This window comes from Scatophagus argus, chromosome 13, assembly GCF_020382885.2.
Source record: "Scatophagus argus isolate fScaArg1 chromosome 13, fScaArg1.pri, whole genome shotgun sequence".
Taxonomy (NCBI): Eukaryota; Metazoa; Chordata; class Actinopteri; family Scatophagidae; genus Scatophagus; species Scatophagus argus.
In genome coordinates, this window is record NC_058505.1 from 9,438,543 (window position 1) to 9,451,012 (window position 12,470).

At 41.8% G+C, this 12,470-nt stretch overlaps 1 protein-coding gene across 5 annotated transcripts in view; it reads left to right on the plus strand.

Annotated features, from left to right (window-relative positions):
- The first annotated feature begins 2,603 nt into the window (after positions 1 to 2,603).
- The window catches only part of cacna1eb (calcium channel, voltage-dependent, R type, alpha 1E subunit b), a 55,135-nt gene continuing 45,268 nt past the window's right edge, over positions 2,604 to 12,470 (plus strand). For 2 of the 5 annotated variants that reach the window (XM_046408720.1, XM_046408721.1), the window contains exons 1-3: positions 2,605 to 3,071; positions 5,399 to 5,849; positions 11,383 to 11,646. In XM_046408720.1, coding sequence (XP_046264676.1) covers positions 5,437 to 5,849; positions 11,383 to 11,646 — 677 coding nt within the window. In that variant the 5' untranslated portion in view covers positions 2,605 to 3,071; positions 5,399 to 5,436. Of the gene's footprint in view, positions 3,072 to 5,398; positions 5,850 to 10,560; positions 10,968 to 11,163; positions 11,263 to 11,382; positions 11,647 to 12,470 lie in introns of those variants that run through there. The other 3 variants (XM_046408724.1, XM_046408722.1, XM_046408723.1) reach the window with 3 other exon arrangements.

A 12,470-nucleotide genomic window follows, 5' to 3' on the forward strand; every position in this document is an offset into this window, starting at 1 on the left:
CTGTTCAATTATTATTTAGCCTCTAGTTGTGCCAGACTAGACTCTGATGCTCCTCTAGTTGCCTTGGCTGGACTGCAGATTAATTAACATCAATATCAGTTAAAGAGAGATTAAGTTAATTTGCGGTTCACCTCTGCAGCCCTCTAATACCTCTCAGAGATTGGCTGTCATGGATAATAGTAATAAAGACTTGTCTTACTCTGAGCCAACCTAAGATAGCATTATTAATAAATCTGACCTTGAGACACTTCAATATTAAAAAAAAAATGTGAAATGAAATGTAAAAATGTGAAATGTAAAATTTGGAAAAGCAAGCAGACAGAGCAAACCTGATGTTTATCCTCAGGGCAGATTATCAACTATCTATTGCACCAAACAGCACATACACCTGATGGTCTATTTCCAGCATCCTTTTTTTGTTGTTTGTTTGTTTTCTTTCAATGGCAGCAGTTTCTCTGCTTGGCGTCTCCACTTCAGGCATCCACTTTGCCATGTGCCCAGAGGATAAAGATGGCAATTATTTCCTCTCGGAGATGATTCTGCTAGATTACACAAAGGTAATATATTGTGTATCTAACTCATGCAATATGGCACTGGGACATTAGAAAATACTCTGTGTCCTTTGTGTCACAAACTCCTCATGTCTGACAACAGACACTGAGATACTGCAGAGAATTTCTGAACGATAACTCTGGTCTGTTGTAACAAGACATCACTTTAAATATACCAGTTTGAAGGAGCAAAGATTTTCCCAGGACAAAAATCAAGAGGTTTGGAGACAGAAACAAGTGTGTGTGGTTTTCTTTTACCCTTCAGTGTTGGTGACGGCAGATGGTTTCTGCTCTGGTCTCAGTCCCACTGCTAACACCTCGTCCCCAGCTTGGGGAATAACAGGATTGGTTAAAATGAACACAGCTGACCTTTTAATTAAGTACATGGACCATCATGGCTCTGTTTTAATCACATTCTCTGTCCTTGGCTCTAGTTTCATAATAATAGAGACATGGGACATACTTTTTTCATGTTCAGTCTTTTTTTTACATTTGCATCAGATTACATTAGATTAAAAAGCACACAGTTTGAGACATTATGCTTTAAGCCTACTGAACTTTACCTGCTCCAGCATCTTATTTCTAGCATTAATTTGTGATGTTTCCTCCTCCTGCAGCACCTCTGTGACTTGCCATTCTGCAACTCTGATTACACTTTGTCAGTCAACTTTTCTTTCTAACTTGCAAAACATGTTTTCATACGTACAAGCAGATGTGCATATTCGAACTGTTTCGATGGTTGTTGATGATGCTTTTGTGGGAAATCGGGCACCCTTACACCTTTATTTATCATGTACTTATTTTTAACATCGGCAGAATGTAACAAAGTCAGTTCACTCGTTCATCATACCTCTGAATAATTCTGAGGAATCTGGGCTTCAATACTTACTTTATTCTTGCTTTTATATTTCAGAGTCAAATATTGTACTTTTCACTGCACTTAACAACTTTAGTTACTTTACAGATTAAGATTTTATGAACAGATTGTATCATCATTTTATACACACTACAGCTTACATATTAATCCAATAGTTAAAATAATAGTAATAATAATAATAATGATGATGATGATGTCACACTGACACTTCAGGAATGTTTGATTGAAGTGAACTTTTTGAAGCAGATATTTTCTCTTTTTAATGATTTCTTGGAATTATTATATAATTAATTATATAATAATTAGTTATTTTTAATAGCCTATATCATATCAGAGTTGGAGTTGGGAGTCATGGGAAATACATAATGATAGCAAGGTAGGCTACTTGACTAGAAAAAGCGATAAGACCTCCACCAAGGAGGCAGTCAAACTGACAGGAAGCAAACAAAAACACTAAAAATTCTGACTCACTACAATCATTGGTCAAGGAAAATAAACCCAAGTGATGCCTCTTGCATTTAGCAGACAAGCTTAGTGATTCTTACTGAGTTGCCTCCTGTAGTCCAGCCAGTGTGCTGCTGTCTCCTCCGGGGAAAGGCCAACATGGGTGCTGGGTGGTTTGATGGAGGGTCCACTAGATGGAGTTGAATTGGACTTTTCTGGCTCATTATTAGGGGTTGGCAAGTTAATTTCCCATCACGCTGAGGGGGGGCGACTGGACTTTCTCCACTGGTGAGCAATGTTAGATTTGAGCATGTTCTGAATTCATTAATATACTGCAGGCCAGATGGGAGGCTTTGGCATTCCAGATGTGGCCCACAGGCTGTCTGTTAATGATCACTGCTATAAAGTACATTTACTTTAGATATTTTGAATATGTTTTCTTTATAATACTTCTAGCTAGCTGGAAAATACCAAATGACCCCTTTTACTCAATGATGTACTTTTACTCTGTGGTAGGCTCATATTTCTTTCATTGAATTTTGGGGATGATGATGATGATGGTTGATGAAAAAGGTTTGTGCTGGCCCTGCTTTTACACATCAGGTGCACTTAGATACAGGATTACCTGCACCTTTGCTGTCAGTCCTACTTCTATCCACTGAACCTGCTGTGCGTCAGGTGTGTGGCTTTAGTCCACCATCTAGTGGTAAATATATTTTAGTCAATGTGTTTGTGCTCACACCAGACCAACGTTTCCAAAGAACAGCGTGCAGGCAGACCTGTTGCATTTTTTTTTTCTCTCTCCCACTAAAACTCACCTGATCTCCGGACAGGTAAACAACTTTTTCAGGCGTGACGGCACAATTCAGCGAAGTCTCTAAATGAAATTTGACGGAACAGCCATTCATCCTGACCCACATAAAGTGACTCATATCACCGCAGCCAGCTAGTGAACATGACTGGGATTATTTCCATGCTTCGCGCTTGTCCACATGCCTGTTTACGTTCATCTGAGCTACACTCCTCTGGCTCCCAGCCACCCCGCGGTATTTATAGGCAAACAGCAGTAATCACCACTCAAGGAATCCTCGCGAAATCCTCCTCAAACCTCTGAACTTGGACTCAGTGACAGGGACTGAATTTTGCATCCACCTGATCGGGGACTGTCTTGAAGATGAAGAAGCGCACGTCGCCGCAAGGTAAACCTGTCAAATTCATTAATCTTTTCATTGGTTAATTGACTTTTTTTTTTTCCTCCTTGCTTCCTGTCGCGCGCGATGTATTCATCCTCTTTCTCCAGGGAACATTTTTAGCATCTTATTCATCTATTTCCATTTGTTATGACTGCTGCTTCGGGTGTCTTTTTTCTCCTCCTCTTTCCTCGCTTGCATGTGTGTCAGACACTTAACTCCACAAGAAGAAAGAAACAGAATCCTAATTAGCAGTACCTGTTAACAGGCTAGTTAATGTATTTCCAAAACGACTGCAGACCTGCAGCTGATGCGAACAAATTAGACAAGGGGGTCCGCCTGTTGTTTCCAGTAGGCTCTTCAGTGGTTGTACTAATTAAAGCGAGGGAGATCACAGCCAGGAGCTGAAATGATTTTAATTTAAAATAAAAGAGCATCTCCACACAGGTGTTTTAACTTTATTGGATTATACAGAAAAGGTGGGCGCTTCTTGCAGCAGTAATTACTGTCTTAACAGGCACACTGCAGTGGGCTTACTGATGCTGTTCTCTGTGAAGCAACCTTATCATCATCAAGCAACCTCATCTTTCATGATTAATTTAAATTGTTTGAATAAACACGCGACAGCATCCTACTTGTTTGGCCCCTTCTGCATTTTGAAGGGGCTCTTGTTGATAAAAGTTCCTTGACATTTCATTTTTCTCCACGGCTCCAGCTGCAGGTCCACCTGATAATTCATGGTATCCCATGTATTTTGAACCTTTATGGCTGTGCTAAAATGAGAGACAACCCGCCCATCAGCAGCATAAAGCTGTGATCAAGCGGCCCCTGTAAAATGTGTGTGCTGACCTTGTAGCCTCTCCCAGCTTTTAGACGAGCGTTGTGAGGGCAGAGCTCAACTCAGATGTGTCCAGTTCATGTCTGAGGAGCCCTGCTGCTGATGAATGAGTCACTGTGCCTTTGCTTCAGCTCTCCCACACTCAGACATCTTCCTTTCAGCTCCGGCTCGGTGCGAACAGCCTTGTTTCGTCTGTCTCTGACTCGCTTGCCTCAAACTTGCTGTTTTCCAGCCTTGACACCTCATCTCCTTTTCATTTCACACACAAACACACACACACACACATTCGCTTAACTGGACAGTAGCGGCCAACCACGGGGTGATAAAGGTTTAAAGGGTCTCTTCTGCTGTGGTCAGTATTGTGGATACATGTGACCATATGAGAGCAAAAAAAAAAAAAAAAAAAAAAAGTCTAAACTGTGGTCAGAGCTTTTTGGATACAGAAAATCTCACCTCTACGAATGTGTCCTCATTACTTTTACTACACCCACTCCCTGTACAAAGTCTTATTCCACTCACCAGTATGATTACTGGTGCTATTTGTGCATGGCTGCTGATTCAAAGCTTTTGTTCATCCAGTTATATGCGCTGCTAGCATCAAAGCTCCCACTGGCTGAGGTGATCATTTGATGCAGAGGATAAATGGTGGCATTCATCCTGAATTAAAGCTGCATTACGTGTGGGAAAATACAGTTTTTTGTTCAAGGAACTGTCAGTATATCTATTAGATGTTTCCCATCCATATGCCGTAGTTATCTTTTAATAATTTACAGTAATTTGCATTATAGAGAAAAAATGAAAAGGAGTCTGCAGCCATGCTAGTGCTGAGGTTGTACATCACAATAATAACAAGCTTGTGTTTAGCAGATATAATGTTCACTGTCTTAGGCTAACATTTGTTAATTAGTATTAAACAAAAGTACAGCTGATTTTGCAGATATTTGATCATAAACTAAAGTGGTGGACAAATAGAAATTTTGACCAGATGATGGTCATAGATGAAAAGTGAAGGGATAAACAAAGTGACTACAATTCAGCGAGGGACTTGCATGTCTGAACCAAATGTCATGGCAATCTGTCCAATAGTTGTTGAGATATTTCACTCAAAAATGAGGAAAAGGCTGGTGATCATTAGGACACAACAGCCAGAAACCATAAAACTCTGTACCAAATTCTGTGCCAGTTCATCCAGCAGATATTGAGATATTTCACTTGAGATGTGATAACTTTTATTCACCCTCTGGAAACCATTAGTATCTGTACAAAGTTCATGGCAGTCCATCGAATCGTTACTGAGATTTTTTCAGTCTAGATCAAAGTGTTGGGCTGACCAACTGGCCAACATTGTGGTCCATGGAGCCATGCCGTTATGGTGGCTAAAAATAGACAAACAGAGAGGAGACATGCAGGACATTAAATGTTTTCTGAGCAATGTTTGATGAATGTGATTAACCACTTTTCACTCCTGATTTTTCTGTTTCTTTACCCTTTTTTGAAGCATTATGGTGAAACTGCCAACTACCGTCCTCTGTAGAGATGCTCACCAGTTCAGACCAGTCCCTCTCCCTCTCCCTCACACCCAATCGCCACTCTCCATCAAGTTGCGGTCCAGGAGGAGCAATGCACGTCCGGTCCTCTCTGTCCCTCCCTGAACCCGAGGCCTGGAGGAAGCCCAGCCCTGCTGCCCGTCACGGTCTGGCACAAGGGGCCCGTTCCAGCTCTCTGCAGGTGCCTCATGGCGTCCCTGAGTACCTGAGTCTGCCCCCTCGAGCAGCCAGCTTTGATGTGCCTTGTGGTCAGGAAGAGGGCTCGTCCGATCAGGGTTCGGGATCTCTGAGCCCCTGCATGCTGCGCCGGCGTGGAGGACTTGTGGAGCAGAAGGACATCATCATGGCTCACCAGGCTCACAAAATCCAGAGCACACCGCAGGCCCGCCGGAAAGAGTGGGAGTAAGTATAAAAGAGATTCACAGGCAAAAGATTGCTCTTAAGTTGTATGTTTAAAGATGATAAATCTCCATGGAGGAAGATGAAAGTGCCAGTGCAAAAGAACAGACACACATACTCCACATGCAGCATAACTTTTCAACTTGTTGAACCTCTTTGGTGGGTCCGTTATTGCAAACACATACTGTCAAGCCACAGAGTTTTATTTTAAATGTTAAACAAGGTCCCAAGGCTTCTAAAAATATGACATATGTCAAGCTGAATTCATTAAAAATGTGAGGAAGCCTATGCAATAGGAAGTGGAATTCTGTTCTATTTAAAGCAGTGATGGCATCATGCAATATAAAAATGTGAAGTGCAGTATTTCAGTCAATAAACCTTTTACGTGGCAGACATTTTAACTTTAACTTTAACTAATTAATAACATTAATGATGCTCCATTTATCTAGCCTTTCTTTGTTATTAATTACACCTGTTCATTAAGCCGTTTGTTGTAAAAATGACTCATAGCACTGGGACATACTGTAGTTTAAAAATGTAACAAGCACCTTAATGCTCCAATCCCCTCATCAGTACTTTTTTGAATAAACAATGGGTCAAATGTTTGTGTCAGATGAAAGGCAAAAGGAGAAATATCACCCAGCTCTGCAATTCCCCTCAAATCTACTTAACTTATTAGCATCTTCCAGCTTATTGTTTTGGTTTCATGGCCCCCAGATTTATTGTTTTGATTCTCTTTCATAGCTCCCATAAATCTCATGTACAGCCACAGCAGGAAGCTGAATTTTCTGTGAAAAAAGTTTAGATAAAATGAAAGATAAACCTTTTACCTCCCCAGCACCAAACATCAGACAAAGAATTAAATTAAATTAAACAATTTCCCTTCGGGGATAAATAAAGGAATTCTGATTCTGAAACCAGGTTAGCTAGCTAGTGAAGATTGGACAGAAAATGCTAATGGTGCTCCATGTCTGTTTGCTATGGAGAACTTCACCATATCAACTTTATCAGATAATAAACATCCCAGTGTTTTGTTTTCAGCTTGTTCCATTGCCCCCAAGTGGACCAAACACTGACTCCCATTGGTTAGATCCACTGAGTCTTTTGTCCCTGTGGTGGTCAAAACATGGAGGAGCACATTTATGGAATAAATTTAAAGATAACCTGGTGAGATGTAAACAAACTAAGTTTATTTGCTTTGTTTACATTGACAGTTTCAGACCATAACACACTATGTGTATGTTCATGGCCTAATAAAAGTGTTTAATGCTTATCCGCCATGAAACCGCTGCAGTGATGAATTTTGAACGAATTTGAAAGCGGCCATGTTTACATCCGTGTTTGCTTGCTAGCTAGTCTTGCTAGGTGCTAGTCTTGTTGGTGCATTGCTACATTTCTATGTTGTTGATCAGTGGAATATTGTAAAACCAACTGCAGTGCTGTGTATCACGTCACATGTGCTTCCTTGAGCAGGTGATACTAACCCACTCTTAAAAGCATTATTCCACCATGCTGCTCCTGCTGCTGGCAAAAAAAATTCCACAATATTCATGGTTCGGGGGTTAAATTTATTAACCGTTACTGTACAAAGTATAACATTTATTGTTGTTGTTTTGTTGCTTAGCTACAAAGTGCTCATTTCAAAGGGTTCTCCATAGTAGCAATACGTATGCAGATGCTGCCTTTGTTTTCAGTATTGTTGCACTTCTACCAATGAATCACCAAGTCAGTTCCCACTGCTTTCATCTGTTAATTTTTCTTTTTCGTGCTTGTGTTACATCGTTGGCTGCAGTTTAGTGTAATCAGATACTGGATTGCGTTATTAACGGTGGGGCTGAGGGTGCTTGTTTCTGAACTTTTGAACTCTGGAGCCACATCGCTCTGATTATCTGCTTCCCAGCACTCAAATGTGGAGTGGCACTCCATCAGCGTAACCCCCAACCCACCAACAAGCCCACTCCCTCGTCCTCCTTCTTCCAGCCTCTGATTTCTCTTTACTGTACCTCCACCACCCACTCCACATCCACTTTACTGGTCTACTGTCATTCTGGCTTTCCATCTTTTCCCTTTCATGTACACACATACTTACACTCACACAGGATTTAAGTCAGTCTTTCTTCATATTTTCAAACATGCGTACATGAGCAGCTATAGCACATAAAAGTAAAAAAATACTAAATGACTGGCTTAATAATAACAACTGAATGTTGATACCATACCACTACTGTATTTTGGTTATTTGTCCATTAGGGGATGCTAGGGAATCAAAGTAGAAGAGCAGCAGGGAAGCGGCTCATGTTCTCTTTAGGGCTAAAGCAGTAGACTTTGTTTATTGTTCACTTTCTCTGTGCAGCTGAAACATTAATGATACTTTGTAAAAATGTAGGACCAATTTTTTTAGGAAAAAAAAATCAAAATCGATGAATGATACTGATTTTCTGCGTAATGTGACTTTGAGAGTAATGAGCGCTTTTTCACAAGAGAAACTTTCTGAGGTTAATTGATGAATTTGCAGCATTTTGGGTCATGTTTTCTCTGTTTCACACGCGGGACTGACTGCTCTGAAACCACAACCGTGATGTAAATATGTTTCAAGGTGAACTGGCATGGTGTCACACCAATCTGCGGTAATATGAGCGGCAGTTATTGGTCGAATCAAACTGACATAACTCAGTACTAGAGGATGTCTGTTGCTAGGGAACAGAGAGAAAAATAAAATGCTAAAACCACTTCAGTCAATGTTGGATGAAAGCCTGTCTGCAATTATATAAATGCTCTTCAGAGTTCTGGCACAAAGTACTCCCATTAACGTTTTAACTCATGGTGCATGTCACCTGCAGCCTCCATTCAAATGAAAGATCTTTTTTGTTTTATGTTTTGCGGTCAACAAAATATCGCATCTATCAAAAAATATTTTTGACTGCCCTGTAGCAAGGCGCTAATCATTCAGTTAACCCTTTCTTCTAGGTTCATCCTTTTCAAAGTTTGGTTAAAAGGCCCAAGCAAATTGATATGAGCTTCTCTGCTTTTTCCGCTAACAGTGCACACAGCTATTTTTAGAAGACTCTGAGTAGGCTGTGAGCGGAACAAAAGCCAAACACTCTTAAAGCAGGCTACATCTGGCCATCCATACAGTACAGTGGATCATCAGTGTTGTGACAGTGTTACACAGGACTCGTAGTCTTTCAGCTTTGTGAAGATGTCCAGTGACCTTGATGGAGACGGGAGGTGTTTATATGTGTGTGTGTGTGTGTAAGTGTTGGTGTGCTCAAGTGTGTGTGTGTGTGTGTGTGTGTGTGTAAGTGTTGGTGTGCTCAAGTGTGTGTGTGTGTGTGTGTGTGTGTGTGTGTGTGTGTGCTGGGAGAAACAGATTTCTGTAGGAAGAGGTTGCTCTATTGTGCAACATGGCTTTTGTTGGCAGAAATGAACGGAGAAAGAATTCAAGAGAGCCATGTCGCTATGGAAACAACAGCAAAGAGAGAGACGCAGAGATGAGGAGAGATATGTACTGTTTGCAGAGATGGACAAATATTTTTGTTGGGCATCATACAAGTAGATGATGGCTTTCTTTTGTACCGAGTGCTTATGTAAGACATTCTTTAGTAGAAAGTGGAGATGAACATAAGATATGTTAATGTGCAGTGCTGATAAACAATCAAGCAAACGGTACACAAAACATGCGAATTATCATCCTGCTATTTTTTTATTTTCTGCAGTCAATAGGTCAGCGTAGCCTTTTTGTTGTTCTCCTGTTTTGCATGAAGTGACACGCCTGCCTGCCTCATGCAGATGAGGAAGAGGAGGTAACAGTCGTGGCTGAGTTTCTGGACTTATTCATAGAGCCTGTTAAATCGTTTTCCTTCTTCTCCCCCAGATCTCGACTTGTTCGCCAAGCATAAATTTGTCACTCTCTCTTTTGCTTGCTTTCTCAATCTCCTGACCGAGCCCTGCCCGTCTGCACACGCCGTGATACCTGCACTGCGCTGCTGCACAGTCGAGTCTGTCAGTCAACGGCAGCACGGTGATATTTTGTGTCAGGCGGACAGAAGCTGTGGTAGATTTAATTGCATTTGTTTGAAGTGACAAACAGCAGCTTGGGGCTTGAAAACATGCCACGTTCGAATAATATCATGTCTGTGGGGGCTGAAGTGGTCATCTTCAGGAAACAGTGGGGAAGGGAGGAGAGGAGCAGATGGAGCGAGAGAGCCCAGTTGCCTAATGAGGTCTCACTTGTGGCACTGAGTGTGAAAAAGACCCTGCTTTCTTCTCCTCTCCCTCAAAAAGGGAGCAGCCCTAAGATCTATTTCATGCTCTATTTTTACTCCTGACTGTTACTCCAATATTAGCACAACGGCCTAGTTTTTAAATGTTTTAATAGTACGAGTCTGTCTCCATTAATGGAAATATGACAATGCTGTGTGACTGTCAGATGTTGAAAGCATTTAAATGGGGGGGTGAGTCAAGCTTTTGTTGTTTAGATCACCTTTAGGTTGTTTTTTCTCTCGCTTGCCCCATCCACACACTTGTTGCCTTTTTTGTGTGCTGACACTCCCACTAGTATTAGTGTTAAATGTATTTTCACACCCCTTTCTTTTGCCACTGCACCCACTAACATTTTTTACATAATTGTTTTTGAACCGCATACCCACACAGCCTACTGCATATAGGATTCTTCTTCTTTTTTTAAAAATGTTTTTGTTCATCCTCAGCAAACCCTAATTGCTATGGTAACAAAATATACGTCCCTCCTATCCACCAGCGTTCATTCAGATGAATTTTGAAATCGCCATCATGAAATGTCACTGTGGGAGGGGGCTGCCGGTGCCAATGCGCTCCTGGCTGCGTGATCATTTCCCAGCAGGTGATAAGATTTGTAAGATACGTCTGATGTAAGGATTCAGTCGACCCTCTTGCTACATTTTCGACGACTGGAGAATAACTCCATTTGCAGCTTTATAAAGAGACGTCCTTTTGTCAAGTTTACCGGGTCGAGAAGATGCGTAAAGTTTGCGAAGACTTCCCTCGGATCTCACCACCTAATGAGCACAGAGTAGTTTCTCATCACACAGCTGCCGGTTTGTCGGATCAAAACGGGCTTGGATGTTGATAGAAAGCTGCCAGGTATAAACTCGTTGGATCTCTTTTCTTTTTTTCCCCCCTCTTCCCTCTGCTGCCTGAGTTTAGAGACGCGCACGCATTAAAAGTTGTTCGGAGCGGATAGTAACGCGTTGTTAAGCAGATGAGATAACATTTCGAGGGTTGTTTTTTTTTGCAGCTCTCGTACCTGAAGCGTCATTAAATAAATGGATGTTTTGATGAACGATCTAATCATTTTTGTTCTTGCGGATATGGAGTAAGAGGAGCAAGCAACTTTTGGGGGATTCTTGGGGCTTGAAAAGCTGTCGGTGGATTGAAGGTGGATCCTTTTTTTTTTTTTTTCTTTACCCCCGTTTAGCTCCACTTCACATTTTTCTGGAGTTGAAGTCCTCCTGTAGTAAAACACTCTAAGCCGAGCGGTCTCCTCATCTCTTTGTAGAATGGCTCGCTTTGGAGACGAATCCGCTCCCAGCACGGTGGACTCCGGGGATGCGGACTTGGAGCGCGGCGGCGACGGACAGGACGCAGCCGCGGGGGCGCTGACGGCTTCCATGAAACAAGCCAAGGCGCAGCGGGCCCGGACCATGGCTCTGTACAACCCCGTACCCCACCGGCAGAACTGCCTCACGGTCAACAGGTCGCTCTTCATATTCGCAGAGGACAACATCATCAGAAAATACGCCAGGAGGATCATTGAATGGCCATATCCTTCCATTAAAAGAAAACATTAGAGTTATGCCTAAAGTTGTCTTTGCTTTTCTTGCAGTTCTTTGTTTTACAGGGAGGCTGCATGGTGGGCTGTTGTCTGGTCAGCACCACGGACAGCTGCAGGAAGCACGTGAACATCTGCCATTCACTCCTGTTACATGTCATATGAAGTGTAAGAAAACAAACAGTACCAGAAGTGTAACCTAAAGTGCAGTTCTTCAGTTCTGTCAGTGCATGTTTTCTCATGGTTTTCATGCTTTCTACTCTGCATAACCTGCTCCCTGATGTCCAGCTGTTACTAAAATCACCAGACTGAAAACAAGCTCTTTAATTAATTCCTCTGCACAGCTGAATTTTAACCTTCTCGTATTTCTGCTAAGTAACTCGCCCTGGTTTTATTCGATCTGTGGGCTCCATGTGCTCCAGTGCTGGCAGAAGACAGAAAGTTAGCATGTGGTGATCATTAGAAGCAGCTCTGCTCACTGTGGGGGTGGCATGTAGGCACATCTCTGCTGCCTTAGTGCTCATTGGAATATGAACCCGGCCACGAGTAGGTGTCAGTTCAAATCCACCAGGCAGTGTTCCTCTGCTTCCTGCTCTAACCAAGAGTTTCTTTTGTCCTGAACTTCTACAGATCTAACAAACATTGGCAGGGAGGTTATTTTCCAAGCAACTGCAGGAAATGCATGTAATGTAATGTTCACAGAGAGTGCAGGCTAACATGTGTGCACAACCACACTGGCTTATTACAAATGAGAAAAAAAAAATCATTCATTCATCACTTGAATGTATTTACTTTTATTCACCTTAATCACGTTT